General features: G+C 37.0%; 1 protein-coding gene across 1 annotated transcript in view; it reads left to right on the top strand.

Moving 5' to 3' along the window:
* LOC148947814 (prostaglandin reductase 1-like) overlaps positions 1-24,482 on the top strand; it is a 135,807-nt gene that overhangs the window by 59,464 nt on the left and 51,861 nt on the right. Inside the window, exons 3-4 of the mRNA XM_089095460.1 lie at positions 7,117-7,219; positions 18,488-18,673. Coding sequence (XP_088951586.1) covers positions 7,117-7,219; positions 18,488-18,673 — 289 coding nt within the window. The remainder of the gene's footprint in view (positions 1-7,116; positions 7,220-18,487; positions 18,674-24,482) is intronic.

Genomic DNA, 24,482 nt, shown 5'->3' with positions numbered 1-24,482 from the left:
AGAAAGGCCATTTTCAAAATTGTCGCTGGTGTCCCAGTAATTTTGCCTGCTCAGCTAGAATAAAAAGAAAACAGCTTCTTTTTCTTTAATAAGGTTTTGAATCAACGAAGAAAATAGATTAAAAAGAAAAAGCAAATATTATGATTAGATCACCAATAACCAAGTTTCGTTGATAGGGATATAAGCCAATGATACCTATTCTGGAAAATACAGGCATGAAGCAAGGATTCTGTTATATTCTCTGTATAAAAATGCAACAAAAGGCATTTTTCAAAATTTCAAGGGTAATTTTCGCTTGAGAAAAAAACAAAACGTCAATCTAAAGGTCTTTTTCCACACGTAGGGGGTAATTTTTCCCCTTCCTGCAGGTGCGCTTGTATAGAACATGATAAATAAACAAAACAATTATTAATTACAAAGATAAAGGGTATTATAATTCTAGTGATTTCTATTCAATAATCTACTGATTTATGTGCTAATTTAGTGATTTATTTTCCAAGAATCTAGTGGGGTTTTTTTTTTTTCATCGGGTGGCAGTCCTGCCCTAACTTTGTGGCAGCGAGGATTGATTCCTGGGTCTCGTATTGTAAAGCAGACTATTAAAAATAAACAGGACTTTTTTTCTTTTTTTTTGATGCGATGTAGGTGTGCCGATCCCTTTCCCATGTAATGTGCGATTGAATGTCTGAACTAAAAACAACAAGACATCCAAAAACACATCACATAGGTTTTGGCCATTTATCCTTAGCTTCTGAAATTTACATCCTCTCGACCCCGCCGGGTCAAAATCTGCCAAGATTCGTTTTCCAATTTTTATTTTCTCATAGGCGAAAAATGTGTATTCTTCATCTTCAAACAGTTTTTCAGAGAGAATGGTTGCCAAATCCGATTTTTGTCAAATACCCTCTTATTACAGTGTTTCACCTGGGTAGTCAATCTAATTATTCCCGAAAATCCATTTAAAAATCAAAGTTATTTTTGTTTATATTTTCAAACTTGAAAATAAGTTAAGACTCGCCAAAATTAAAACTAGACCCTTCAGTGGCCGACATATTAGCCATAAGCCTACTAATGGCATCAATATTGTTTGGTATCTTGATCATATCTGGATGTATTCAACTTGCGTTCCCAAAATGCTGAATTGATGTCCATAACATGGCTAATCTACGGGTTGCTTTAGCCTGTTGTATATCTTAATATCCTTTGCATTTGTAATCATTTTTTTTACTTTTCTTTTGTCTGAAAGGTCAGTAACTAAAATTTGTTACCAAATTGGAATTGCATTGAATTCAGCATTAAAAATGATGTGGAAAAAACTTTGCTTAGTCCTCAGATTTACTGTCTGAAAAATTGAACACTGATTTCATTTGCAAAAAAGTCAGTTGTGATCAGCAATAGTCACATGCAGCCCAAAATTTTTAGGTGTGGATTTATCAAAACGCCATGTTAAATCTTCACTAGGAAGTTGCGAAGAACCGCATATTTTGGTTCTTAAAAAAAAAAAAAAAAAAAAAAAAAAAAAAAAAAAAATGTGCCTCTTCTGTGATTTTCGTTCCTCGGTATTATCGAGGATTTATGTTGAGATCCTAATGCATCAAAGCTGAATTAAAAAGAAGAAAACCAAAGTAAATATGCGTTGGTATGACAAATGGCCTAACTAAAATCGATCATCATAAGTTTTTTTCTGGCTACTCATCTTTAGACTTAATGGCAAAGTATGTTAATTGAGAATATCGAAACATATTTTTAAGAGGAAATTTGTTTCAATATTTTAGTACTTCTGTTTTATTTATAGATAAATATTTGAAGAATCAATTTCTAAAAACTGCTAGTTCCGAGATACACGTCTTCTAGGCACAGACGGTTGCTGTATCAATTAAGAATATTAAAAAAAAGTTCTTTGAAAGTAAATTTATTTTAATATTCTAACGATTTGTTTTTATCTAAAGAATACTATTTGAATACCAAGTATTAAAAATTACCTTGTAGTATTATTAATAGAAGTTAGTTTCTCTTATCTAATAACGTAACGTGGAACAAATTTGTTCATTAGAAAAGAGACTGCACAAATTTGAAACACATCACACAATTAAATAAGGACATATCAAAGCAATCACCAAATTTTGGGTTCTACCACTATGACTAAGGAAACTCGAATGAAGACAAAAGTCGCTAAGCATTAGAAATTATATATCCACCGCCTAGATGGAAAGTCGTAAAAAAGAATCATTTTACATTAACTTCAAGGGAAATCCTATGCCATTGTGTGAGTTGGCATTTTTCTAACTGAGGAAATGAGTCGTTTTGGTTTTTTGACCCATTAAGGGTTAGTAAGGTTACAATTTGAATTGAATGCAAATATACCAGTAGTGTGGTCATAGGGTCCTGCCTCCCCCAATCCCTGAAATTTCGAAAGTTAAGTGCAGTTATGATATGTCATTTTTATTTAATCTTCTTTCTCTTGGGAGAAGGGGTCAAAGAGCGAATAGTTTTTCCAGCGTAAGAGACTACAGGAAACTCTGTTGTAATCTTTTATAAGAGAAAAATGCTATTAACACATTTGTAAAATTTCTACGGTTTCTACTGTGTATCATAGGCAGCGCGCTAGCGCTGCCTAGGTAAAGAACGATGTGGCCACAATGAGTTTTTTTTGTTTTTTGTTTTTTTCATCCAGGCACTTCGTATCGAAGGAGTTGTCGTAGAAACTTCGAAAAGGGCTCATTCGATTGGAAATTGGAGTGGCTAGTGCCCTTTTTAATATTCGAAAGTTATTGGAGGGCAACTAGCCCCCCCACGCCCATTAATCCCCCAAACACATCCAATCAAAATTTTGAGATAACCATTTTGTTCAGCATACTTGATTTCCACATAGAAATTATGTTTTTGAGGAGGACACTCCCCCACAACCCTCAGGGCAAGGGTGTTAACTTTTGACCTGGGGGCATATAAGGTTTTTATAGAAGGCGTTGTCCTATAAACTTCAAAAATGCTCAATCGATTGGAAATTCAAAGGGCTAGTGCCCTTTTTAATTTTCGAAATTGATTGGAGGGCAACTTGCCCCCCCCCCCCACGCCCATCATTTCCCCAAACAGATCCAATAAAAATTTTGAGATAGTCGTTTTGTTCAGCGTAGTTGATTTCCAGATAGAAAATATGTTTTTGAGGAGGACACTCCCCCACAGCCCTCAGGACAAGGGTTTTAAGTTATGCCCTGAGGGCATTTAAGGTTTTTATAGAAGGTGTTGTCGTAGAAACTACAAAAAAGCTCATTTGATTGGAAATTCAAAGTGCTAGTGCCCTTTTTAATAGTCAAAAGTGATTAGAGGGCAACTATCCCGCCCCTCACGCCCACCATTTACCCAAACACATTTAATCGAACCCTGGAGATAGCCATTTTTTTAACGTAGTTTTAAGTTCTGGAAATTAGGTCTTTGGGGATGACAACCCCCCACAGCCCTCAGGGCAAGGGTTGTAAATTATGCCCAGGGGGCATATAGGGTTTTTATATAACGCGTTGTCGTAGAAACTTCAAAAAGGGCTCATTCAATTGGAAATTGAAATGGCTAGTGCCCCTTTTAATAGTCGAAAGTAATTGGAAAGTAACTAACACCCCTTCCACGCCCACCATTTCCCCAAACACATCCAATAAATATTTTAAGATAGCCATTTTGTTCCACGCAGTTAAAAGTTCAGGAAATTATACCTTTGAGCAGGACACTCCCCACACAGTCTTCAGGGTAAGGGTTATAAGTTATGCCCTAGGGGCATATACGGTTTACATTGAAAGCTTTGTCATACAAACTTGAAACAGGGCTCATTCGATTGGAAATTCAAAGGGCTAGTGCTCTTTTTAATAGTCAAAAGTGATTTGAAGGCAACTAACCCCCCTCTCACGCCCATTTTTTGTCCTAACACATCCAATCAATATTTTAGATAGTCATTTTATTCAACGTAGTTGAAAGTTTTGGAAATTAGGTCTTTAAGGATGAAAACCCCTCCCCCCCCACAACCCTCAGGGCAAGGGTTATAAGTTATGCCCTGGGGGCGAATAAGGTTTTATTGAAATCGTAGAAACTTCAAAAGGGCTCATTCAACTGGAAATTGAAAGGGCTAGTGCCTTTTTTAATAGTTGAAAGGTATTGGAGAGTGACTCACGCCCACCATTTTCCCAAACACTTCCAATCAAAATTTTGAGATATCCATTTTATTCAACTTAGTTGAAAATTCTTGAAGTTAGGTCTTTTAGGATGATAACCCCCTCAGAGCCCTGAGTGCAAGGGTTGTAAGTTTTGCCCTGGGGGCATATAAAGTTTATGTAGAAAGTTGTTATAGAAATTTCAAAAAGGGCTCATTTGATTGGAAATTGAAATTGCCCTTTTCAATAGCCGAAAGTGAATGGAGAGTAATTAACCCCCCTCTCACGCCCACCATTTCCCCAAAGTCATTCAATCAAAGCAAGAGATAGTCATTTTGTTCAACGTAGTTGAAAGTTCTGGAAATTATGTATTTAAGGATGACAAACCCCCCAGAGCCCCAAGGGCAAAGGTTGTAAGTTAGATAGAGTTGTCGTAAAGCTTCAAAAGGGGCTCATTCAATTCGAAATTGAGAGGGCTAGTGCCCTTTGTAATATTTAAAAGTGATTGAAGGGTAACTAAACCCCCTCTTACGCCCAACATTCCCTCAGAAAAATCCAATCAAAATTTCTGCTGGCCATTTTTCTCAACGCACTAGAGAGTTCTGGAAATTAGATGTTTGAGAATGACACCCCCCCCCCCAGCACTCAGGGCAAGGGTTGTAAGTAATGCCCTGGGGTCATATAAGATGTTTATTGAAAGGTTTGTCGTATAAACTACAAAAGGGCTCACTTGATAGAAAATTGAAAGTGCTCGGACCATTTTTAACAGTTGAAAGTGATTGGAAAGTTACTACCACCCCTCTTACGGCCACCATTTCCGCAAACACATCCAATCAAAAGCTTCAGATAGCCATGTTGTTAAACGTAGTTGAAAGTTCTGGAAGTTTTGTCTTAGAGGATGACAACCACCCTAACAGACCTTAGAATAAGGGTTGTAATTTATGCCCTGGGCGCATATAAGGTGCTTATAGAAAGCGTTGTCGTTTCCAAAAGGGCTTATTCGATTGGAAATCGAAAGGCCTAGTGCCCTTTTTAATAGTCGAAAGTGATTGGAAGGCTTGACATTTTTATAGTAAAGATCGATGTGTGTATAATTTCTTATTTTTTGTTGTTGTTGTTGTTTAGACCATGGCACTTCGTATAGAAGGAGTTGTCGTAGGAAATTCGAAAAGAGCTTATTCGATTGAAAATAGAATCGGTTGATTCCCCTTTTAATAGTCAAAACTGTGTTGAGGGAAACTAATTCTCCTTCCACTCCTACCCTCGCACGCCCACCCTCCCACGCCAACCCTCCCATTTCTGCTCTTAAAATTTAACCAAATCGAAATAGCGTAAGTGTATCCAAGCTATCAAAGAAAGTAAACAGATTTTTTTTGCGGATGGTATCAAGTTTTTCATTTCAGGTCAACTAGAGGAGGTATGAAACAAAATTAAACACTACTATTTGTGCCCCGATTTTTAAAAGGGTGTATGTTGTTAAAAAGTGCTGAAAGTTTTTCTCTAGCCTACAAATAGCAGCCCAAACTATAAAGTCTTAAAAAACGAAAAGATTTAAAGTATTATTTTTTTTCCCCTGAAAAGACTATGTCAATATAAAACTAAAAGATATAAAATTAAAAAACTTTTTCCACAAAGTAAGTTTTTCAAAGAAAAGTAAAGAACTCCATTAAACAAAAAATTAGCAAAAATAAAATCAAATAATCTACCAAGCGTGAATCTATCACAAATCAGCATCGATAATTAAATGAAACCCAGAACGGACAGAAATTACAATAATTAACCGTGTCAAACTTAAAACGAGCAGAAATTTACACAAGTTGGGCGCAAAACCCCTATGCCTTCCCAAGGCCAGAACAAAATTTGCACTTTACTGAAAAAATACAAATGAATGTGCATTGTCAGTTTAATATAGATATACTCATATTTAGTAATCAAAATGTTAATATTATTTATTTATTAATGTTATAAAAGTAAAAACATTTATATTTTTTCAGTAAACTGCAAAATTTTTGCACCGAAATACTTTTTTTTTCGCCTTGGATTTAGTCATCGTTGCCGGTCAACTATTTCAGTTTTATGCAAGGTTTGATGGTGGCAAGTTAGGTTAAGTTGGGTTACATTAGATAAGGTTTTAACCCATTACTGAGATTTATCATCTAATTTAACCTAACTTTAACCTTTACCATCATAGCTTGCAAAAGACTGAAAAAGCTGATTCGCAAAGCTAATTGAATCCAAGCAGGGCAAAAGGAATTTCGGACATTCACCAGCGAATATCGGCATTAACCAGATTTCGGACATTCACAATAACATCTATAAATCCTTACATGAATGATTAAAATTTCCAGGCGCTTCTTATTCAAGCTATCAAATAAAAATTGTTTACACCAGTAAATTTTAATACAACCCAAATTGTAATACAACCAGTAAATTTCCGCTATTTGAAATGGGTGCTGACAAGCGAAATGGAATGTTTTCTGACATGATGGATTCACTGCTATGTATAATTTATATTTTTTACCTCTCTGGCCCTAAAAAGAGTTTACCTCATTTTTTTTTTTTTTAAATCAAGCAGACTACTGGTGATGACTCTATGGCTAAACAGGAAGCATGGGTTGCTCTTTACTTTGTCTTTCTTTACTTCTCAACCTTGAGAAAAAAGAAGCTGTTGGGTACAAACTTTCGTTTTGGCACGAAGATGTAATAATTAGTACAATTTTGTTTTTACCAGCCTCCCCCCTAAAAATATAGTTCTGACTCATGCGTTTCTGCGTTTCATTCACATATTGACTGATTTTCACATTCACATATTTATATGTGACATAAACATAATCACATATTTCATTCACATATTCACATATACCGTTTCACTCGTCTTTCATGCGTTTCATTCACATATTAACTGAAATTCGAGATCCCAGTTTCTGTTATGAGTTTTAACAATGCCTTTTGATTTTTGTTTTCTTTTTTATCATTATAGAAATACTATGCGAGGCTCTTTATTTGAGTGTGGACCCTTACATGAGACCATATAGTAGAGACAGACAGCCAGGAACAACCATGATTGGAAGCCAAGTTGCCAAGTAAGTATTTGTTTTCCAACACAAGTAGGCCACACAGGATGCCTCTGTCACGTTTTTAGAAAATTAATTAAGAAAGAAAAACCTTTTTCTTACGAAAATAAAAAGCAAAGTTGAAGCTTAAAACGAAGAAAGATTATTGCTTCTCAGATTACTCAATATATATCTACAAAACCAATTCAAATAAACTGACTCATAATTTATTCCAATATCTATGGAATTCTAAAAACTAGCACTTTACTGACAACATAAAACTGAACCCCCATAAAAACAAGACGTTGTCCTAGGAGCAGACAGTTCCATAAGTAGCCTGCTGTAAATCAGAGACTAGTTTACAAGAAAGTCATTAGACTAATTTCAATAGTCTTTCGCCGGCAATGATACCCATAACTTTAGTATGTATTAAATAAAGGAAAAACAACTTTTCAACTGAAAGCAAGGAGCAACATTAAAACTTTAAACGAACATAAATTATTCAGCATATGAGGGGGTTGCCTCCTTCTCAATACCTCGCTCTTTACGCTAAAGTTTAAATTTTTGTTCCAATTATTTAAGAACGACTCCTGAAACACAAGGAATAATAATAAGAATAATAAGAATATTTAGAATATTCACCCCTGGGAAAAAAACAAACAAATAAACATGGATCCGTGATCTGTCTTCTGGCAAAAAAAATGCAAAATTGTACATTTTTGTGTATAGGAGCTTGAAACCTCTACAGTAGGGTTCTCTGATATGCTGAATGTGATGTTGCGATTCTCACAAAGAGTGCATGACGTTTTGGGGGTGTTTCCTCACTGTTTCGAAAATTGGACAAATTTTCTCTGGCTCGTAACTTTTGATGGGTAACACTAAACTAAAACAATTTTATATAATTTGAATAAGCATCACAATTCGATTCTTTTGATGTATCTATTGTTATCAAGACTCTTCTTACTGGAGTCTTGGTTTCTATTGCGGCACATCACTCCTTACTTACAGTACATCACCCCAAACTGTTTGATTTGTAATCTTTCAAAAACCTCAAGCAAGCTCAGTTTTCAGTTAAGTCCTTGTTTGTAGAATTTAGTGTACTTTTATCCCCTAATCGTGTTTCCAGGAACGTACTTGCTTCGTAGGAAATAGGGGAGACAAGCCAGGATTGTGACAAAATACGTTTGAGCATGTCTAGAGTGTGTCTAGAGCAATTGCTTCTTTTTGGAGCGCATTAATTTGAAATCTGTCAGAAAGATAAACACAAATCTAGACTTCAGGTCCCAAAGCCCCGTGAAGTATTGCAGAAATGATGAGTAGTTTATCACATTGTGGAGCAATATATTTGAATATATCTATTAGGCCGAACATCTTAAAGCCGGAACTAAAAGCCTAGCTGCTATTCTAATTATATTTAGTTGAAATCTAATAAGTCCTTTTGGTGGATGCAAATGACTAGAATGTTTCTCTTCTCTCAAAAAGAGACAATCTAGCACGGATACCTGAAATCACAACTGTAACTGTTAACTAGGTCACAATCCTGTAGTAAAAATCACTGAAATCAAAGCTGCTTCACCCTCGCTGCAGTCTCTAATGGTCCGGATGTGATTTTCGGTGACCACCGGAAACATCTGTATCAAACGCACTCTGATGATAGCCCCGCACTTGACGATAAAACGCCATAGCGGCCTGATCAACTACTATGAAAGCCAACACGGAATCAATTGATGGCTTACGTTGTCAAGACCCTCAATGGGATCTCTCCTTTCTTGAAATCGTTTTTTCACTGACTCATAACCTTGACTAGCGAAATTTGACTGTCTCCACGTTCTGGCGAGAACTGCAAGAGCTGCGTTCTTACACGAGAACTGCATATCACCTTGTGTCTTGAGTAAAGCACACATAGTAAGTTTGGCTGAGATAAAACAACCCATCGAAAGACACCCTGATGACTAGAATTTAGGTAACCCCTGCCTACCCCTTCTCCTAGAGATAAGATTTGGCTGTGTACCGTTAAAAGTCTCAATAGGGTTTTATCTGATATCCTCTAAGTTTGGTTGAGACCAAACAATCTCTTCTGGTTGATATGTTTATAGCCTTGGAAAGGCAATAGGTGGAAATCGACTCTTGCTTTTCTCTAAATTTGTTGAAATCGACTACTCGTACTAAGAATTGTTCCTATTACTAGACCCCACCATCTCTGCTGTTGTAGATTTGGCTCTTGACCCGGAAAAATCACAAGTAGGATATTACCTCTTACTTCCCGTAGATTTCTGTTCAGACTTGACAACTTGTTGTTGCTTCTGTTTTAGATGCTGTGGTAACAAGAATTTACGGACCCCGCAACCCTCACGACGTGTATCAGGCAAGATTTCTCTCAAGGTACAACTGATACATTTAACCTTACTTCGTCCTCCAGATACACTCTCCTCCAGCTTCGGCTTGAATCAGACTTTCTCTTCTTGTACATGTGCTGAAAACTAGAATTTAGGAGTCCAAATTATTTACCACTTACGAAATTTGGATCGGAGCAGGACTTCCAAAACCCATAATTAGGATACAAAATCGGACTTTTCATTTAGTTGTGGTTGCAGTAATAGTTGCAACCTGGTAAAAAGCGATCCATAGCCCGTAGCAACTAAAAGTTTGAAAACGTTCTGAGATCATGTTTCAAATGTAAAAGAAGTGCCATTTGACATCACTTCAGAAACGGTAAATATTATCTATGATAAATGTTAATGTAAAAATTAATGACGGTCGCATATTGGTGGGATTTTCGGCAAAGAGTTTGAAAACCCTCGAAAACGGAAGTGGGTTGAAATAAAAAGTATACAAATGAAATTTCCATATCTAAAAACCCTTGCCATGATTTTTTAAACCATCTATCGGAAAAATTGAATAAAATCATATTTTAGCCTGTTTATCCCTGATTTTTTTTTTCTCTTTTTTTAGCGGTATCAGAAGGGATATGGAACACCGTAGAGCGGTGGTTCCCAGTCAATTTTTGGACGTGCTCCAGCTAAGCATTTCTAAAAATCATCATGCCTCCTTTGTTGTATTTAAATTTTGCTATTCAAAATTATACATGTATTAACCTGAAGGAAGCTTAAAGGCCATTAACTTGGTGTTTTCTGGGGTAGTTCTCTTGGCATGTTTTGCTCATATTATATGCTAATGAAAAATATTGTCTGAATACACGACCTTTTATCCAATGTATAACGTCATTGGAATACTATCATGTATCTTTTTTGCTCTTTAAATGTATTTGAATGTGACGTCATTCACATGAAAAATGTTTGTTTTTTTTCAAAATTAAGGCTATAAAGTATAGAAATCCGAAGGGTGCACATCCTGCACATGACTCGGCAAAATATTTTCATCTCCCATCGGAGGGGGGGGGGGGTATGTGCCCCATGTTGGGAATCACGGCCATAGAGAGATGATATGCAATTTTTCAAAGAAAAAAAATCGTTTCTGTTTTATATGTTCTTATACACACGATACCACAGATCGGGGTGAACTTGAATAATTCCATATTAAAGGACAGTATCATCACTATTGTACAGATGAAATTAAACATCCTATGATGATTGTGGTGGACAATTCGACACATCAAAATGATTTACAAGAATAACCGCATTGTTGTAACCCTTCTGAACACTACCGGTAGAAATATTTTATATCTGTGTCATGTTTATTGGTTGCAATCACATCATCCAGGAGCGGCTCTTAACCTTAGAACTAGTTGAATAAAAAAGGTGGCGTAAAGCTATGATTACGTCGTGATAGGCGCATCCCCCTGAAAAAATTTCACCCTGCGAAACACCCCTCCCCCTGCGGATTCTTCCCCGGTGAAATATTTCTTGCACAGAAAATCCTCCCCTCTGCTGCGAAAATTTTCCCGCGTGCAAAATTGAGCAGCCAAAGAAATTATGAAAAATAATAAAGAAAAGAAGGAATTATGTAGAAGTGGAATACAATTTTTTTCATTTTCTTCAGTTTAAACAATTTTAATCAAAAACAGAACTCAACTGTCACTACAACTCGCACTAAAACAGAAAAAATGCTTGAAAAGGTGACTGGTTGGATATCATTTACGCCAATTCATCATACCAATTCAAAAAAAAGACAACTGATAACAATAACAAAAATGATAAAAACGAAAATAGAAATAAGAGAAAATTCTAATAAAATATATAGAAAAAAAATACAACTCTGGTGATAAAAAAAAAAAAAAAAAAAAAAACGATATCAGAGACAACGCACTAGCGTTGTCTATAGTAATGGGCCACAGGGCTTTATTGTATTATTTTTTTTTTCTCAGATCAGTTTGATATCGAACTTGGGGGGAGGGGTCATATAAACTTCGGATGAGGCTCATTCGATTGGAAATTGAAGGTTCTAGTGTCTTTTTGTAGAGTCGAAAAGCGATCAAAGTGCTCAATCCCTCTTCCCATGCCCTTTTTTACCCAAAGACATCCGATCAAAATTTTCAGATAGCCATTTTGTTCAAAATAATCAAACGGTCAAATAACCATGCCTCTGTGGCTGACGGAACCCCCCCCCCCCCAGCTCCCGGGGAAGCGCTGTAAGCTATGCAAATTGCCAATTGTCTACATATAAAAGATACCAAATATATAAAGGGAACTTTAAAGAAATATTGAGAGGGATGTAAAAAAAACACACAATGTGCATGCTGGTTATCAAAAGGGCGTATCAGCAAAATCTAAGGAATGACTGTGGATATTAAGTTGAAAATTTGAGGAGATATTGAAGAGTGGTCGGAGGGCAATCAGCTCCCCTAGCCTTTTTCGTATGCCCCTCCCCTTTGTACTGATCAAAATTTTGAAAAAATAATTTTCTTCAAAATAGTCAAAAGGCCTAATAACTAAGCAACCGAGGCCGCCAAGCCCTCCATAACCCAGGGGTAAGATTGTAAATCAGGCAATTTGCCTTCTGTTTATATTAAGGATTCATCATTGGTAATTCCTAGCTCTCCCTAGCTGATTTATCTACTATGGGATGCCTCCCCATAGTAGCATAATATTTGTAGGCATGAATATATAATGAGTCGGAGGTAATAGGCTTGAGAATGTCTGTGCAGGATTTCGACTCGTGTTGATAAAAGAGCATCGCCAAGTGCTGAAAACCATGTTGTGACGAAGATGGGCCCAAGATTGCACAAACGCTCCATTCATGGAGGTCCCAGGGACTTCTTGCTGTCCGGTTCTAAGCCGGCTTAAGCACTTCAGTGTAGACTTGAAAAAATATGTGATCCCCGTCCTGCACTGGTATCCGGGATCATTGCTTTTCCTGACGCAAAAATAATTTCAATGATTTAAAGAATATGAAAATTGGAACTTGGAATGTTACGAGATTAAAAATGACTATCGTATCGACATTTTGACTGAAGAATTCAGGCGATTCGAACTGGATTTATTAGGAGTTTCAGAAACCCATATTCCAGGGGTAGGAAGCATGAAATTAGGTGATATAGAATTTGTTTACTCTGGCAGGAAGGATGGGGTACATAGACAGGGAGTAGGGCTCATGATGAATAAAGAAGCTGCTAAGTCTTGTTTAGGCTGGGAAGGTATTAATAATAGAATGCTAATCTTCTATTTTAGGACTAAAAAGTACAGGGTATCAGTTATAGTAGTATACCCTCCTGTAGAACCGACTGACGGAGATACTAGTGACTCAGATGAATTTTACTTACTGTTATAGGAGCAAAAAGACAGGGTCCCATGTAGAAATATGATGTTATTACTAAGAGATTTTAACGCCGAGGTTGGTAGAAATAGGGATAGATGGTATCCTAGCCTTGGTAAATTTGGTGTAGGAAAAGAAAACAGTAATGGATACAGGCTTTGGCAATCTTGTTGGTAGAGCAATCTAGTTATAACTAATACGGCGTTTGGTCATATAATGGCTCATAAGTTAATATTATATTCACGTGATATTATGACAGCGAATATTAATGATTAAAAGATAGTAAACCAAATACCGGTTGGGTCAATAAAAGATACTAGGGTATATAGGAGTGCTGTTATTGATGTTAAAAGTAAAGATCACCATCTAGTAGTGTCAAGGGCTAATTTAAAACTCAAATATCGGAAGGGTAACTACCTCCCGGGAAGTTATGATGTTGGTAGACTCCAGGATGAGAATTTGAGAGAAACTTTCCAGGAACAGTTGAATGCTAAACTTAAGAGTTTAAAATTTGATAATGTAGAAGATGGTTGGAATAATTTTAGAAAAATAATTTGTGAAGTTGCTGAAGGTGTATTAGGGAAGAAAGCTAAAACTGCAGCTAAGAATATTAGTGAAAAAGCTTTATGTTTAATAGAAAAGAGAAAGGACTTGTACAAGAATTATCTGAGTGATAGATCGTATGAAAGAAAACAAAAGAAATGTAAAGAAATGGAGAAAGCATTAAAATATAAACTAAGGAGGTGTGAAGTGGAAACCATGGATAAAATTGTCGAGGATCTGGAAGATGCAGCTAGACGGCATAATAGTAAAATATTGTACTGGCACGTTAAAAAATTGAGAGGGAGTAATCAATCCGGACTTGTCCCAGTTAAAGATAGGAATGGGGTCGCAATTAGCGATAAGGAAAAAACTAAAGAGAGATGGGCCGAATATTTTGAGAACTTGCTTAACCGAGATAGAGTTGCAGGAAAAAATATAGAGGAAAATGAAAAAGTTTGTGATACCTTGGATGTGAAGGAAGATTTGTTTTGTGAGGAGGAATTAGCAACAGTACTAAAAGGATTAAAGAGTAATAAGGCTCCAGGTGCTGATAGGGTGGTAAATGAGTTTCTTAAATATGGTGGCTTTGAGGTTAGAAATAAGTTACTGAAGATTATGAATATGATTTTTGAAAAAGGGGAGGTACCAAACGATTATAGGAAATCCTCAATTAAACCACTTTATAAGATAGGTGATAAAAGTGAGTGTGGTAATTATCGAGGCATTAGTTTGGTCTCTGTAGGTAGTAAAATGCTTAATAATATGTTACTTTTTAGACTGAGAGATGTGGTAGACAAAGTTTTAAGAGAAGAGCAGTGCGGTTTTAGAAAAGGTAGAGGATGTGTCGACCAAATTTTCACTCTTAGGCTAATAATTGAGAAGTGCCTGAGTTTTCAAACACCTTTGGTCCTCAGTTTTATAGATTACGAGCAAGCGTTCGATTCTGTTGATAGAAGAGCTTTAGTAAAGGTTTTATCCTTGTATGGTATACAAGACAAATACATTAAAGTGATTAGTGCTACGTACGAGAATAACACTTCTGCCGTTAAGGTAGGAAATGAGGTTAGCAGCTGGTTTTGTATTAAATCAGGAGTTAAGCAGGGATGTGTTCTATCCCCCTTTATATGGATTATTTTGATGGACTTTGTTTTAAGGAGCACAGGAAAGGCAATGGGAGACCATGGAATCAAACGGGGAGGAAAAACTCTTCTGGACTTGGATTATGCTGATGATTTAAGCATCCTAGATAAAAGTGTGAGCAAAATGAATGAAGTCTTAGAGGTTTTGCGAGTTCAGGGTCCTAGAATTGGTTTGAAAATTAATGTTAGGAAGACCAAGTCACTAAGGCTAGGAATAAGTGAAGATGAAAAGGTGACTTTGGTTAATGAAAAGATTGATCAGGTGGGCAGCTTCACTTACCTTGGTAGTATTATTAGTAAAGATGGTGGGAGCAGTGAAGAGGTAAAAAATAGAATAGCCAAGGCCCAGGGTGTTTTTTCACAGTTAAAAAAGTCTGGAAGAATAGGAAGATAAGTCTGCAAACCAAGATTAGAATATTAGAAGCTACAGTGATGAAAGTGGTTAAATATGGCTCTGAGTTATGGGCGCTCCTAAGAGCGGATGAAGATTTGCTAGATGTTTTCCAGAGAAATTGCTTAAGGATTGTTCTGGGTACCCGGCTGACTGACCGTATTTCAAACAATAGACTATACGAAAAATGTAGTTCAATACCGCTCTCTAGGGCTATAATGAAAGAAAGGTTGAGGTGGCTAGGGCACGTTGTGCGGATGAAGGATGACAGATTGCCGAGGATTGTTCTTTTTGGCCAACCATCTAGGGATAAACGGAAAGCAGGCCGTCCCCGTCTGGGGTGGGAGGACGTCATAAAGAAAGATTTAAAGGACATGGGAACCTCGTGGGCAGGTGTAAAAATGGAGGCTTTGAATAGGTTGGGGTGGAGGAGGATCGTGCGTAGCTGTGTTGGCCTCAGGCGGCTTGGTGCTGCGGTGAGTTGTTAGTAGTTAGTAGTAGTAGAAGATCACATATGGAATAATTTCTGTTCATTTTAAGTTTTAATATTCCTCTTACTTTCAGTTGAAAAAAACTTGTTTTTTATTTAATTACTGTTAAAACTAATCGAAATAATAGTTTCCGTTCCTGGGTCAGCTTGAAACGATAATTTTTTTCTCCCTTTTATAGGCAGTTTTTTTTAATGTGCTTTTAAATTCTTTATTATTATTGGCCATGGTTCGTTCTTTACTAGGCTACAGCTATCAATGCAACTGTGATTATTGATGAGATAAAAGCTGTTAGTAAATTGACCAGTCAGTCGACAAGATCCACTGCCCCCCCCCACAAAAAAAATATAAACAACAAAATATTTTGTATAATACCAAGGAGTACTAGTTTACAAGATCTAGGAAATAATAAGGTTGGAATGACATTACAATGGTATAGTTAATAATTTCACAACGTCAATAAATAACAATGGAAACTCCTTTCGAAGTTTGTTCTAGTGGCTGAGGTTGGCGATTAGAGGCTCAATAAAAAAAAAATGTAATTGTTTCTTGTTATATTAACGAGGCCATCGTGTATTTTTTTTCTTCTTTTTTTTCTTCTTTTTTTTGTGAAATTGTAGTTAACAGGTTTTTGCTAACTTGGACGGTCGTTGAGCTCGATGAATATGTTTTTTAAGAATAGGTCCATAGTTCAAATTAGGGCTTATTAAGGTATTTATTTTTATACCAGGGAAGTAGCCTACAGTTTCATGAAACAGATTTACAACCTAAATATGGGTCTGGGAAGGTGTTTTCAAATTATATCTCCAAGAAGGATTCTAGAAAAATCTGTCCCAACTTTGACTGGGATCCTAAAGTGATTTCTAAGGTCTTAAAGATAGGAAAAGAATAAATGCCCAAGCTTAAAATTCCTTCCCAGGTCTAAATTTGGGATATAAGGTCATTCCCGAAAGTTTTATTTGCCCAGCTTTACGAAGTACCCATCGGGCGAAAAGTCATCAACTAATTAGGTAAATATTTTCTAATGGAGTGAAAAGGGAAGGCTTTCCAGTGGGGGAAGCGGTTTATATTTTGGAAAAGCAAGTGTTTTGCTAGAAAGCTTTTTATTTTTTCGAATAATCTAAATCTTTGTACTTTTTGTGTGTTTTGACCTTATAGGCCAGGGGAGGGAAGGACTAACCTTCTCTTCTCAAACAAGGGGACTATTGATGATATCTAGGCAATGTAGGCTTAGGTTTAGTTTTATGGTTGTGTTTTTGATATTTTGGTAAAAAAAAATATTCTTTACTTGGTTAATGTTTGACGCCACCTTCATGAAGATGTCGCAATGACAGGAACTTAAGGTCTGTCCTGTTTCTCCCTCCAGAGAGGTTATACTAGATTAGGACCCAAATGGGACAGCTTGGCCTATAACTCTTAATTTCGGGTAGACGTCGTGATGACAAATTTATTAACTCTTTTCTGTTCTTTCTTTCCCCCGAGAGGTCATACTTCGTCCCTTCTCAGAAAAGCCCGAAAAGGGCTTTTCTCAGAAAGCCCAAAAAGGGCTTTTCTCAGAAAGCCCAAAAAGGGGCATATATATATATATATATATATATATATATATATATATATATATATATATATATATATATATATATATATATATATATATATATATATATATATATAAGTTCTGGTTAAGGTTTCAATTACAAAATTGTAACTCGCTCTTTGATTACTAGTTATAAATTTAACTTGTTTTGAGATGACTATTCTGTTTTTGGAGGAAAATCAAATGAATTGAAAAAAGTGCTTACAAAACGACAAAACCCATAGATCAGATGACTGTTTATATTTGACAGCTGCTGAGAACAAACGGATTTATTGCGAGAGGATCATAGAAGTCCTACTACTGAGGGGTTTTGGTATCAATTCGCAAAAATGTTGTTATTTTCTGACAGGACTGGAAGACTAAAATTATCAACAATATAAAGCGCGAAATGCACAAAACAAAAACATATAGTTTATAGCATTGAGAGGGCAAAGTCCTGGAAAAATGATGAAATTTGACATGCTATGATGTTCTGCTAATTTTTATAATGTATGATGCATAACCGGTGAAAATATCAAAAGATCAGTAAGACATACGCGATACAGAGGGAGGAAATGCGGGTGTTTTGTCACACCGAGTGGTCGAAAGGACCCCAAAGATAAAGTCAGGATGAAGATAAACTCCATGGCTCATGCTTTTGGCCCCCGTGTTGTTGTTATCATAACTTTGCTTTTCCATTTTTTTTTAGGGGGGGGGGATTTGTATGGCCTACTTACATTCTCATAATTCCAAAATTATTCTGTTTTTTTGTGTTTCTTGTTTTATTGGTTTAGAGTACTTTCTAGCGAGCCGGCTTCCCCTTTATGCCCATTTGAGCCTTCTGTTCTAGTGAGCTACGCCCGAGCCTTCGGCTTTCGCAAATACAACTGATCTTATAGGGTCGATGCGATCACCCCTGGGGAAAAAACACATTTTCCCAAAGAAGTGACCTATCTAGATTGTTTCGTTTTTTTTTTCAGGCCAAAAAATATTAGTTTGCCAAAATAAACAGAATGATAAGAAATCCATATGAATGTGACGCCAATCATATGAAAGTATTTTTTTTATCCAAAATTAAACCCTAAACGAATTTTCCTAAATTCAAGAACTATCTACATCATCTTTTAAAAGAAGAAATAGTTAGTGTGCTGATTTTCAAAAAAATTAGTCGATCCGTTTTCGAGAAAAACATATACAGTTGTTGCACTTTTAAAGATAGAAGATACGCTTTTTGGCGTTTTGCTTGTTTTTCGCTGAGTTATTGGTTTTCTGTAACAGGTTTAAAGAATTTCTCTCGGTGTCCCTTAGTCTAGTGCCGCACCCTACATATGCATGTGAAAAGTGTTCAGTTGTCAATTTTTTTAGTACTTCTCGTCGCTGGTATTTATGAATATTAATCCTTGGGCATTTTTCCTTTTAATTAATTTTGATTATTTACCATTCCTGTTTAAGGGTTATAGAAAGCAAGCACTCTGATTATCCCGTTGGCCAGTTGCTTGTTGGCTATTTTGGCTGGAGGCTTCATACAATTAAGAACCCAGATGTACAGGCAACTGGAATGTTTGATGCGATATTTAAGCTGCCTAACTTAGGAGGTTTATCTCCCTCTGTTGGACTTGGAGCCGTTGGAATGCCAGGGTAAATCTCTCTCTTTCTCTCTCTCTCTTTCTCCCCCTCTCTTTCTCCCTCTCTCACCCTCCCCTCTCTCTCTTTCTGTCTCTCTCTCTCTCTCTCTCTCTCTGTCTTCCTCTGTCTCTCTCTCTCTCTCTCTCTCTCTATCTCTCTATCTCTCTCTCTCTCTCTCTCTCTCTCTCTCTCTCTCTCCCTCTCTCTCCCTCTCTTTCTTTTTTGTAATGTGTCTGGATTTGTATATTTCAATATAGTATTTATATTTGTTGTATTTATGTATCTGTAAAGGCGTATAATATTATTAAACTTTAAATATTATTAAAGCGTTTCAACCGTTCTATTATTTTTAGCCTTTTAAACGTTTTATTTGTCCTAGTGTGACTGTCGATCGTGGTTGCGGCTCTTACGTTTTTCATCAGTGGTGCCCAATGGTGTCGACCAGCCTGGTCACTAGGCCAACAGTTTTTTGTTGGTTCAGTAACATTCTTTTTATTTACCTGTAACTTGGAACGTGCAAAAACCCGTAAATCTACAAAACTGTTGAACAGGATTCATAGTCGTAATTTTATCAATTTAATACCCAATACAGGACCGTATCCATGGAGGGAGTTACCCGGTTGACCCCCCCCCCCCCTAAACTTTTGTCAGATTTGTATAATAGTAAAAAAAAGCATATAAAGAAAATTTTTGACGTTTTATTGACTTTTTTCCTTACTGTATCTTCTTTTTCCACCGGTGCTAGCAAGCATCTACAAACACGTTGGCTACGGCTACTCCGCCATGACATTTTTATGTCTTGAAAGTTTTTGCACAGTGCTTGCTACTTGTCTCTGTAAAAAGACACAGCAACTGGCCGCAGTTTCGACGCCCTGGGAGCCAGTAATGACTCTGTAGGATCTTAATCCTTTAATCATTTAGGTCAAACTCTTGCTGGTTACTGTTCGGGCCAAAAATTGAAGGGTGTTTAAATAGAAGACTGATGACTTTCTTAAGATCTCCAAGTGGTCTTTTTCTTCTTTTTTCTGCATGACAGTACACTTTTGGAAAAAAATTATCCTTCGCCTTCTTAGATGCTTCGAAGATAAAAGCCCCTATTTCTGGCTACATTTAATGAAACTTGTGTCTAAATTAAAATAAATCTAAAGTAAAACAGATATAATTTCCTGGATAAAATAGTTGTTTTATGTAAATTTGGCCTTTACACTTTTGAAAATCAAGCATGGATATTCAGCTATTTGTAGATTGCCCAAGGGTTTAGTGAGCCCTCTCTTGGCTCCTGCGTGCACTTTCTTGTATTTGAATTTTATTGAAAATGATTTTTTCGTGTTTCCATCTACCTATTCATTGCATATCTTCTGCTTGCAGTGAAACAAAAATCTATCGTCAAGGTACCAAGGGCAGTGAAAATGAAATCTGATTATCTGAATTGGTTATGAGGGAACCTGCACAACTTTATCTTCTTTTTCCACCGGTGCTAGCAAGCATCTACAAACACGTTGGCTACCGCTACTCCGCCATGACATTTTTATGTCTTGAAAGTTTTTGCACAGGGCTTGCTACTTGTCTCTGTAAAAAGACACAGCAACTGGCCGCAGTTTCGACGCCCTGGGAGCCAGTAATGACTCTGTAGGATCTTAATCCTTTAATCATTTAGGTCAAACTCTTGCTGGTTACTGTTCGGGCCAAAAATTGAAGGGTGTTTAAATAGAAGACTGATGACTTTCTTAAGATCTCCAAGTGGTCTTTTTCTTCTTTTTTTCTGCATGACAGTACACTTTTGGAAAAAAATTATCCTTCGCCTTCTCAGATGCTTCGAAGATAAAAGCCCCTATTTCTGGCTACATTTAATGAAACTTGTGTCTAAATTAAAATAAATCTAAAGTAAAACAGATATAATTTCCTGGATAAAATAGTTGTTTTACGTAAATTTGGCCTTTACACTTTTGAAAATCAAGCATGGATATTCAGCTATTTGTTGATTGCCCAAGGGTTTAGTGAGCCCTCTCTTGGCTCCTGCGTGCACTTTCTTGTATTTGAATTTTATTGAAAATGATTTTTTCGTGTTTCCATCTACCTATTCATTGCATATCTTCTGCTTGCAGTGAAACAAAAATCTATCGTCAAGGTACCAAGGGCAGTGAAAATGAAATCTGATTATCTGAATTGGTTATGAGGGAACCTGCACAACTTTATCTTCTTTTTCCACCGGTGGTAGCAAGCATCTACAAACACGTTGGCTACCGCTACTCCGCCATGACATTTTTATGTCTTGAAAGTTTTTGCACAGTGCTTGCTACTTGTCTCTGTAAAAAGACACAGCAACTGGCCGCAGTTTCGACGCCCTGGGAGCCAGTAATGACTCTATAGGATCTTAATCCTTTAATCATTTAGGTCAAACTCTTGCTGGTTACTGTTCGGGCCAAAAATTGAAGGGTGTTTAAATAGAAGACTGATGACTTTCTTAAGATCTCCAAGTGGTCTTTTTCTTCTTTTTTTCTGCATGACAGTACACTTTTGGAAAAAAATTATCCTTCGCCTTCTCAGATGCTTCGAAGATAAAAGCCCCTATTTCTGGCTACATTTAATGAAACTTGTGTCTAAATTAAAATAAATCTAAAGTAAAACAGATATAATTTCCTGGATAAAATAGTTGTTTTACGTAAATTTGGCCTTTACACTTTTGAAAATCAAGCATGGATATTCAGCTATTTGTTGATTGCCCAAGGGTTTAGTGAGCCCTCTCTTGGCTCCTGCGTGCACTTTCTTGTATTTGAATTTTATTGAAAATGATTTTTTCGTGTTTCCATCTACCTATTCATTGCATATCTTCTGCTTGCAGTGAAACAAAAATCTATCGTCAAGGTACCAAGGGCAGTGAAAATGAAATCTGATTATCTGAATTGGTTATGAGGGAACCTGCACAACTGTTCGCATCTTTGAAAAAAAAAAAAAAAAAATCGGAAGTCAATTTTTAATCAAAAAAGTCTCTATGTGCAGGTATGCAGTTTTTGATACCAGATTCTGTCAAATAAAAAAAACATGGATGAAAAATAAGCTAAAATATATGGCACGAAACACCCTATGAAGGTGGAGCTTTCCTTTGAAAGTGTACCCTCCCAGACCTGGGTCTCCCCCCAGACCCAGTTTGCCCCCACCCCAGCTGAATTTTTTTTTCTTCAACTGTCGAAGCTAAGATAAGTCTTGATGATTCAAGCATCCACAGAAACGGATCAGTTTTCTTTAGCATATCTTTACCTTTATGGTAGTATATGGCTCATTTTTCATTTTTCACTGTTATTTTGACTTGGTAAATTGGCCCATCTTTGCCCCCCTCCAGGATTTTGACGAAATTACGCCACTGTTTTGTAGGTTTTGCCACGGTGCTTCGACTTTAAAACTAGCATTCTCTTAAATTTGTATTTATGTTAAGAACAGTACAAAACAAAGAATCGGGTTCTCCTTTCTTAACGTTGAATCTTTATCCGAAAGAACTTGTGTTCCTATCAAGGTATTTCTATTCCTTTCTCGTTGTTTCTATGGTAACAGAAGAAAGACGTAAATTTTGGGTGGGTGGTCTAACAAATGGTCAAATACACATCCACAATAGATTTTAATGTATTTAAATGTAGATTTTGATGTAGTTTTAATGGAGAAAGGCGTAAATGTCGGGTGGGTGGTCTAACAAATGGTCAGGTAAACGTCTAAAATAGATTTTAATGTAGTTTATTTTAGATTTTAATGTAGATTTTAATGCAGTTTTAATTTAGAAAGACTTGAATGTCGGGTGGATGGTCTAACAAATTGTCAGGTACACATCCACAATAGATTTTAATGTAGTTTCTAATTATATTTAACTGTAAAAAAATGTGTTGTTGTGTCCTATTCCTGTTTGTCTACATTATTTTCATAAACTATTTCCTAAGAAGCACGGCAATGGTCCTTAAAGCACCAATACTATACTTTTTACTTACACTTATAAAAGGATATATATGTATAGAGGGTGGCGTCGAGGGGCTAATAACTGACCGTCGCAGGTGTCCCTTCCTTCGTGCCTCCGGCTGTGCCTCCGACACACCTGAAACAGCGTGTTCCTGGAAGCGAAGGAACACAGTTTTATCTTTGGCTTATTGAAAGCGTACGGCGCGTTTTTACGACGGCAAACTTTCTCCTCTTGAGAGGTTATCTTTACTTGGTCGTATTATTTACTCCGTTTGATATTGGCAATCCTGGGTCCTAAAAGGTGGACATTATACTTTGAACGATAATTTGAGTACCACAATAATATTCCCTTGCCTAGAGATAAATATGCATTCCCTAGTGCTTCTCATTCGTCGATTCAAACGGCTTGGGCTTGAACGTCTTTTCAAACTCTCCGACATGAGTAGCCAACCGTGTGAAGATTTTTTTAGGAAGATGCGGTCTCAAACCAGCACTTACAGTACTGTAATAAACTTTTCGTTCCTCCAACTTCTACATCGAATTCGTCGATATGAAAGTATAACGGATTTTGAAGCTCAATATTCTAATGAACAGTTGTCCTTGCCCAAGGCCAAGCGAGTTAGATCCATTGGTGTTGTGTCCGTCAGTTCCGATTTTCTTTGCCCGGGGACGATGAAATCAAGCTCGAGCTAGGGCGAGCTCGTATTGAAAGCCAGCGAATAATTAAAGCCTTGATACCCGAAGACGTACTTTCTGCTTTCGGTCACCAAGTACCGAATGTTCGTCTTTCTCTACTTCACGACAGTGACTCAGACGATGACTCAGAGGAAAGTACTCTGTCCGATAAGCAGGAAAAGGCTTCCGCGACTGACACTGAATCGGGCTCGGAAAATGACGGCATCTTTGAAGATTTGCCAGTGATTGCTCACTGTGTGAAACACCAAGTTGAGAAAAATTGGGTTAGTGAGCCTGTGACGAACATAAAGAATTCTAGGTTTTGTCTTGTCAAGACTTCTGACGGCTCCATAACACCAATAAAAAAATCCACGCTGTTGTGGCTTCTGAGGGAAAGCTCTGAGAAGCCGAGTAGTGACCGATTAAAACGGGTGATGGTCCAGGGCCGACAAGTAGGACTACGTGAGTCGCCACAAACCAATGCAGAGCTCAGTGTGAAATCGGAATTGCGTATCGGTGAATAATGCGTTTACAGACCGGTTGGCAGGGGAAAGAGAGTATTAGTTGGGCGGGTCATACAGTTTGGCTACTTGTCTGGGCGAAGATGCCACTCTGTTGACACGCAGAATATGGCGATGCGTTCCCTGACGACATAGGAATTCTGTGCCAGTGGTTCCGGCTGAATGCTGATCTCACATTAACTGCCGCATTGGTAGACCAGGGTTACTGTGACTCCAGCCTGTATGTCATGCATTCAGCAGAACCCGTTTCTATGGAAATCGGCACCAACATTGTCTTTGGCTTTGACTCAGACGTCTTCACAAAGCTAAATTCATTTATCCAGAAGAAAGGGCTCCACTTTTTTGATGTCTCGTCAGCATCGCAATCATCATGTTAAAAATGGCACCTAAATCCAAAACTGACCTCAAGACCATAACCACCACCATCGCCATGTTCTGTGTGTCAACAGAAGGAGTTTTGTTTAACATTTTTCAGAGGTAGTTGTTATTTTTTTTTCCTCCCCTCCTCCTCTCCACTCGGTGATATTTTAATACAAAAACATATAAATCTAACAACTTTATACATTATCATATCACCTAAACTTAAAAAAAAATATTATATACCAGTCAATGTATTAGTGGACATGAAGGCACACTACCATTTAACTTTTTTCTTGCCAAATATATATCGCTCCCCCCGTTCC

This window comes from Artemia sp. Qi Xiang Cuo, chromosome 10 (genome assembly GCF_049724085.1).
Source record: "Artemia sp. Qi Xiang Cuo chromosome 10, ASM4972408v1, whole genome shotgun sequence".
Lineage (NCBI taxonomy): Eukaryota > Metazoa > Arthropoda > Branchiopoda > Anostraca > Artemiidae > Artemia > Artemia sp. Qi Xiang Cuo.
This window is presented reverse-complemented; position numbering and strand designations above follow the sequence as displayed.